The following is an 8,154-nucleotide window of genomic DNA, read 5'->3' as shown; positions in this document are numbered from 1 at the left end:
ATCTCTGTCTACCCTTCTGAAAGTCCTTGGCAAAAAAGACAGGATGTACCTCCAAAACACAGCACTCTCAAAACTGAAAGAACACTATTCTAACAACAACCTTGTCTCTCTGGGACTTAGCAGGCTCTGTGTTACTCATCATGGAACAGCTAAAGCCTTTTTCTAAATTTTATTGGTTACCATTTTGGTAAGAGTGAAATTGTTGAAATTCTGAGTGAGACATGTTTGTATATACAGGCAGCAGATGAAATTAACAAGATGAATTTAAGAGTACTTTGGTTTTAAAGTACAACACACTTTAGTCTGCCTTTCTCTGTCTTGAGTTGGGCTGTGGCAGGGGGATGGGGCAGAGCTGGAATTGCAGTGTTGAGTTCAAGTCCCATTCTGCCTCTGACTTCCTCTGGGATCTTGGTTAAGCGGCTTCACCTCCATGGAACTGAGGTTCTTCACCTGTAAAATGGGACAGTAACTACCCCCCTGGGTTCATTTGATAACACAGAGAGTAACTAGCACAGGACTTAAAAGTGATAGGTTAAAAAAAATCCAGCCAATACTTATTAAGCATCTACTATATACTCTGGGCTGACGTGCTGTGCACTGGCCCACTCTGGGGTCACCATTCACATTTTAATCATTGGAGCTTTATGAATTATTAGGACAATTTTTTTTTAATCTGGCAGAAAATAAATTGTTTTGAGGAAGGTATACCTTTTAACAATTTACACAAAGGCACCACGTAAGCTAGCAAAGGCTGGGCCCATGGGCAGGACACAAATTACTAGGTAATGGGAAAAGACAACATAGAAATGCAAAAATCTCACCGGTTGATTGTTGTGTTGAGTCCTGAAAGAGCAGGAATCTGCAAGGTCAAGGAGGAAGGAAAAAGCATTCCTCACAGAATGAAAAGCTACTGAAACTCAGCAGTAGTGGTGATTTTGAAACGTGTCCATAAATTCTTGGATATTCCTTCCTTTGAAAAGATGAGGTCTAGCGGCGCCTGGGTGGCTCAGTTGGTTAAGCGACTGCCTTTGGCTCAGGTCATGATCCTGGAGTCCCAGGATCCAGCCCTGCATCCGGCTCCCTGCTCAGCAGGGAGTCTGCTTCTCCCTCTGACCCTCTCCCTTCTCATGTGCTCTCTCTCTCTCTCATTCTCTTTCAAATAAACAAATACAGAATCTTAAAAAAAAAAAAAAAAGATGAGGTCTAACTCTCCTCTCCATGAGTGTGGGCTGTATTTAGTGATATGCTTTTAATGATCTGAACATGGCGGAGGTGTGCGACTTCAGTTGTTGGATCATAAAAGGCACGGTGTCTTCCTCATTGCTTTCTCTCTTGGGTTACTCCCTTTAGAGGAAGCCAGATGCCATGTTGTAAGGACTCTTGCCACCATCACATGATTCATCTTGGAATTTTAGATTCTCCAGCCCCAGTCAAGCCTTCAGAGGATGCAGCCCCAACTGACATTTTGTGTGGAGCCTAATGAGATACCCTGTGCCAGAACCATCTGACTACACCACTCCGGGATTCCTGACCCACAGAAAGGGAGGTAATAAATATTTATTGTTTTAAGTTGCTGAGCTTTGGGGAAATTTGTTTTGCAGCAATAGATCACTAACACAGTGGCAAAAAGCTCCCAATGGAAACTTCCTCTGCTTGGAGCCTAGGGGCCTGGGGACACAGAAAATGGGGTCTGAAAGGTAAATGCCCAATATTCTCTGATAAGAAGTTAGGATTTATGCTTTCAGCAACATATTCAAGCTGGAGGATGTTTTTACATAGAGGAGTGACATGATCAGCATTATGATATCTTTGGCATGAAATAGGATGGGAAAGGAGATTGGTTGGGGGCTGAGGGGCCTCCAGTTAGGAAGTTACAGGAACAATAGTTCAGGTATGAAGATGAAAGCCTGAATTAAGACAATGGCAGAGGGGGTGGATATTGGGAGGACTGCCTTAAAATTTGGTTTTCAGAAACAACCAGTATTTAGGGCCATCCTGTGAAATCATGCTTCACTCCACATTGTGTCCGGGGACAAGTATGCTGAACTACATGACAACTGTATTCCTACCAACATGATCATTATCATCACACACACATACACACACATGTGCATGCACACAGAAGATACTTTTCATGCACTAACAGAATCAGCACTTTGTAAAAAGGACTTCACAATTAGGAAATGTCTCACTCGTAGGATTTAATATTAAGCCTTTGAAACGGTCCTTTATAGAAACTCTATAATTTCAAGAACAAAAAAGAAAATAATGAGCTCCCCCCCCTTCCATAAAGGGAACCAAAAGGCTCACATTTATCCATTGTACAAATAAGGCCACAGAGGATTAGACTGAATTATGGTGGGACACAGATTAAACATGGTTTTGAAATGCTGGAAGCTTCAACAGAATCCATGACTAAAACAGCATTGACAGTGATATTAAATTAGCTAAGAAGTGCTCGCCTCCCAAAAAAAAACTGGTGTCCTTAGAAAAATAGCATCTATTTTTGGTATTTCAATAGCTCTAGAAAGAGATGGATATATAAATGCTAAGCCATGAATACTTCAAATGGCCACATTTCTGCCCTAATGGTGAGGGAAGAATATATATATGTATATGTATATATGTGTGTGTGTGTGTGTGTGTATATATATATATATATATACATATATATACACTTATTTTGAATTAAATGAAAGAAACCTATTTTCATTCTATAATCTTGCATGCACTGTGTCATCACCACTGAAAGCTACATTTCCAAATGTTTTTTCTGGGAAGTAGAGTTCTAGTGGAACTGATAATTAATCAGAGAACCAGAAAGAATTCCCAAACCAGCAGAGAGAGAGTCAAGGAACCACATTTGATTTCCAGAAGGAAAAAGTTACAAACTGTAATAGTTGGGAATCTTTATCATTTCTGCATCTGAAAAATGCTTTTTAAACAATGTTTTCTTTTACATTTACACAGTATATGGAACTTTTGAAGCAATGTTAATCTTCAAATGACTTGATTCACTAGATACTTGAATACTCAGCATCCTAATAAGAGGAGATAAGATCTGTCCACTAAGAGGAATGCTGTTTCTCTTTAAGGTGAGCATCTATGTTCCTTGAGGCAGAGACTGTGTGTCGTTGACCACAGCAGTCCTGTGCCTACTGTCAGGCCCAAAAAGGGGGCCACTCACCAAATGACCTGTTGAAAGAGGAGTGAACGAACGAATGAGTGGACAAATGTATGAACACGTGTAATGCTAATGATGTTGGGCTTGTACAAATAACATTCAAAGGCAGGTCTCTGCTGTAAGAACTCATAAATATTTACAACTGAAGGTCTTGCGGAAGATGTGAAAAATTCTTATGTTTAAGAAAAGGTAAAAATACCGCAAGTGTGAACTAAGTAAAGACGAAGCAACATATTTTAGGAACCTTGACAAAACTATTTTAGCAAAAGCACATTGCTATCGCTGTTCAGAATAACTGTGATATGGCAAAAGTCACTTAATGAAAACATGTTCCTTCGAGGCTACCAAAAATCTGCTTCTGGCTCACAGTCCAAAGTTAAACTTTTCGTGGCCGGTGCAAAGAAAAGGACAAAGAGAAACCACCACCATTAGTGCCTGCACCAGAGCTATTTATTAGCGTAACTTTTTCTTTTTTCTTAAAGATTTCGTAACAACTGAAGTATGTACAAAGTCTTACAGCATTTACACCATAAAAAGTTCCCCATTAGCTGATGAAGTCTAAGGTAGTGCGGCTGAGAACTTCAGAGCATGAGTACGGAGCAATGAAGCAGACCGCTACACGTTTTTACCTCTCGGCTACCACACACCACCGTCAGCTGGTCCACAGCTAACGATGCACCTGCAAGACAGGTTACTGGGGAAAACGGGAACGAGTTGATATGCAGCACTAGAGACCAAAGGGTGGAAAAGCATCATGTTTCTACAGTTTCCTAGAGCTGTAACAAAGGTCCACAGCCTGAAAGAATAACATATGCAAGACAACACGATCGCACTGCTCAGATATGGTTCGGCTACGAAAGGTATTCGCTTTTGAATGGGAGGCTCTATACTGATATGGCTGGTATTTCCATTTGTGTTCATGTCTTCGGATAGCTCACCCCCGCACAAGCCCCACCGCCTCTCCCAAATAAATCAACAACACAGGGAGGGAAGGAGAGAGGGAAGAGAGTCAGCATAGAATTAGTTCTTGATCAAAAAAACAAACAACTTTTTTTTTTTTTAAAGACATTTAGTATCAGCTTTAGGATGGCCATTCCCGTCAAAAGATTAATAGTAGAAATTTCGGAATCAACCCAAATCAGAGAACAACATCAACAAAACCCCCAACCCCCAAACTCCTAGATTTAATCACCTTCATTGTTTCTGATTGTCTTTCCTTGGGGTATTACACAGAAGCACCAACATTTACACACTTAATCGGACACAAAACGTAGCACTGTTGCCCCAACCATCACTTTAGTAAGTGGCAGGAGAATTCCAATATGCAAATGATTAACATCAGGCTCACCGCTTTCTTCCTCAGAAAACCCAGCGTGGTTCTCTATCTTAGGTCAGTCACTGTATCTGTTTGGTAGCAGATCCCACTGATTTTTTCCCCATTGTTTCGGGCTCACACGTAGGCAAATTGGCTTTTTATTTCAAAAAGATTCTACTCTCAACTTAAAAGCCAGTTGATAAAACTTTTAATTAAGACACAAGAGCGCGGGATATAAAAACACAAGAACCACATAAATATTGAAGAAGTTGTATACCGTTTTTCGTGTAAACAGTTTTGCTTAAGATAGAAGCCCTAATCGGATTCTGGCCTGAAACTCTTGGCAGACGACGTTGTGTTCAGCCAGGCTCTGCAGCGATGGTTCACGTGGAAGCCAGGTCAGTCCCCATGTTGACAGGCATGCAACTTGGAAACATTGCACAACAAGCAACACAAAGAGAGTGGAGAAGCTCACAACACTTCAAGGAGACCTCACAACCTTCACGACTGCGGATGCACAGAGACCCACCCCTCCCTCCTTTGCACGCACTTTGTCTTACACATGGGAGACCTTCTGTGACTCTCTAGCTTGTTTGATGCTATATAACCACTTGATGATCCTAGCATTTCTTTCGATGGCAGAAATGCCATATGGCACCCGGTCATTGGCACTGTCATCATTTCTAAGGTCACTGTTACTGTCCTGAGACTGTTCGCAGTCTGAGCTGATCATGCTTGCGCTGCGGAAGTTGAGGGAGATGATGTCGGAATTAGCCCTTGCAAAGTTTTCCATTCCAAGGTTTTCCAGCTCTTCGGGGTCCAGTCCGCAGTAGTTGAAGAACCTCTCCACGTCTGCGTCCACGCGGAAATACCTGTCACTTAAGTCCGACTTAGACCGCTGGAGTGAGGGTCTCCGGCTGACTCCGCAGGCTGGTTCCACCGGGTCGGCTTCAGGGGACTTCACGGTGGCCATGGCCGCGACCTTGGGTTTGGGAGGCAGAGGAGGGGCGGAGCTACTGCAGGGGATCGCTTTTAGGGGCTTCACACTGGTCACTTTGCGGATGTCCGAGGAGCTGTGGGAGACATGGAGAAAGGACTCGGCCGACTGCTCCAGGAGCCTCCTGCCCACGTGGGAGCCACCTTCCTGCGGGCTGCCGCGGCCCTGCGTGGGGTACACCTTCAGGGACTCGGCGAAGGAGTGCCGATGCAGGTCGGTGGAGTCTGGCCGTTGGGGCGGCCAGTTCCGGGAGCTGTGCTTGTGCCCCGAGCCCGAGCTGGAGCCTTCGGAGCTGTTGATGATGTTTTTCAGGATCTCGAGCTTCAGGTTCTCCCTCTGCACGCCACTCTCGGTCTTGGCGTGGCTGCCGAACACCCGGAGCGTGGGGCTGCCCAGGGCGCGCTTGGCGGCCGGGCACACGGGGGGCTTGGCCAGCACGGCCGGCTTCACGGGCTCCTGCTTGGCATTGATGACCTCCTGACTCTTGACATACTTGGCCTTGTCCGCTTCCAGCCTCTCCACGGCGCTGAGTCTTTTCGGGTTGGGCTCGGCCTGCCTGCGAAAGTAGTCGGGCCCTTTGTTGAGGATGCGCAGGGGGACCGCCGAGGTGAAGGTGCCCGCGGGGCTGACCGGCTTCACCATGCTACCTGTCTGTAGGGTCTCCGTGGGCATGGTGGGTGGTCTCTCCCCGGCAGCCGTGTTGGATTCTGGTCTGGGCGCCTCCGGATGCGCTGAATAGACACATGTACATGAAGCACAAAGGGCAGCGGACGGAGCCTGGAACCTGGGTGTCAGCAGCAGCAGCGGCGCCTCATCTCACAGCTCATTAACTCGCACCGGGCCTCTAATTCACTTTCCCCCTTTCCAAAAGGCCACAAGCCACAAGTTCCTTTAATCTGCTTAGCTGCCTCCTTTCTTCCCCCGAAGGATGTGGGAGTCTCCTCCAGGTCTTTGTGCTCAACTGCAGGCAGAGCTGAAACACACAACAACCAACCGCGGGTTAGGATGGGCGAGTGACATCACGGCTGTAGCAACAGAGAAAGCCCGCGGCGCCCCCGCCTCCGCCGGGCCGCCCGCCGCCCTCCGGCCCCGGGACGCTTCTGGGCCGCGATTCCTGGGGTCCCGCGGCGCGGACCGCCCGCGCCCTGGCGCCCGCAGTCGGACGCGGGTGCTCGGGGGACGGAGAGGGGCTGAGCTTTCCCACGCGTGGGCTCTTGCAGCCACCTCCCCATTGGTGAGATCCGCCCCCTGATCACGCCCGGCTGGCATTCCTTGTATCAAACCCAGGAAATCCTGGCTGAATGTGGAAATGCGGGTTTGGCAGAGCCGCGTTCCCAGTTCACTGAACGGCCCTGGGTCCCTACGAATCCGGTATCTGCTTTAGGCTCCGGCAGCGGTGAATTAGAATATGTCTCTTTCTCAATGAAGCAAAACTTCTAATTTCTTACTACCCAACAATGTCTCTCTCGGTAAGATCTGAAACAGGCACTTCTTTAACTCTTCAAAAACTGAAAATGTTGGCAAGAAAGAGGATTGGCAGCAAAGATGAAAAATTTTTTTAAAAGCCTGTTTCAGTTATCTTAACTTTTGCCAGCCAATATATTTGAAAACACTTTCTCCTGAAAACTGAGACTATGTATAAAGTTCCTCCTGTTAACTACAAGCTTGTTTATTTAATTCAACAAGAAAACTAGAAAAACCTCTAGATTAACCTTGTAACTAGATAATTTGAAGTATAAGTGCTTCATGATTTTTCACATTTAATGAGCAGAAATCAAAAGTTTCTCTGTGGTATGTATTTCCCCAAATCCCCTAGGGAACTAAGAATACAATCTCAAGAGGTCAATCATATCTAAATATGTTACTTTAGAGAAAATTGGTATAATAGTTAATTATTCATGGACTTATTATTCATGGCTTTCTGAACAATTTGACCACCCCCTCCCTCAACCAAAACCACTATAAGGAAACTTTATCAGTACTCCCAATATAAATCCACAGGCCATCTTTCTACTTAGTACACAATATATGTAGCATTTTTCTAAGGACAACTCCTCTCTCTGCCTGTTACTGCTGGCAGAGAACATTTTTGAAGGCATCAGGATCCCAAAGTAACTGGTTACAGACTTTTTCAGCATCTTTGGTTATAATTAGGAATATTAAGGGTAATGTATTCAACTAACATCAAATAACTAATTTATAAAATAGAGTGGTATTACTATAAAAGCATCTGCTCTCATAGTAAGAAAATGAAGTGTCTATTAAGAACAAGCTTGGAGGTGGGGGAAGGGAAGCCTGATTGTTCTCCTTTATCATCTTTTAAAAACTTAATCTCAGGGGCATCTGGGTGGCTCAGTTATTAAGCGTCTGCCTTCGGCTCAGGTCCCTGGGTCCTCGGATAGAGCCCCTCATCCATCGGGCTCCCTGCTCCGTGGGAAGCCTGCTTCTCCCTCTCCCACTCCCCACTTGTGTTCCCTCTCTCGCTGTGTCTCTCTCTGTCAAATAAATAAATAAAATCTTTAAAAAAAACCACCTTAATCTCAAATTCACCCATCACCATGTTTTGTTAAAAGACAATTTTGGCAATCTGCAAAAGGATTTGTTCTAATAAAAATATTTTCCGATGCGAGATTTGAGAAGCCCCAAGGCAATTCCTAC

At 45.0% G+C, this 8,154-nt stretch overlaps 1 protein-coding gene across 1 annotated transcript; it reads right to left on the bottom strand.

Annotated features, from left to right (window-relative positions):
- Positions 1-4,246: 4,246 nt before the first annotated feature.
- Positions 4,247-6,168, bottom strand: FAM110B (family with sequence similarity 110 member B). Its single transcript, XM_021688570.1, has one exon. It carries the CDS (start codon positions 6,166-6,168, stop codon positions 5,056-5,058), a length of 1,113 nt encoding a protein of 370 aa, XP_021544245.1. The 3' UTR covers positions 4,247-5,055.
- Between the last annotated feature and the right edge of the window lie 1,986 nt (positions 6,169-8,154).

Source organism: Neomonachus schauinslandi, chromosome 4, assembly GCF_002201575.2.
Source record: "Neomonachus schauinslandi chromosome 4, ASM220157v2, whole genome shotgun sequence".
Classification (NCBI taxonomy): Eukaryota; Metazoa; Chordata; class Mammalia; order Carnivora; family Phocidae; genus Neomonachus; species Neomonachus schauinslandi.
The sequence above is the reverse complement of the archived record's forward strand: the minus strand, read 5'-3'. Positions and strand labels throughout refer to the sequence as shown.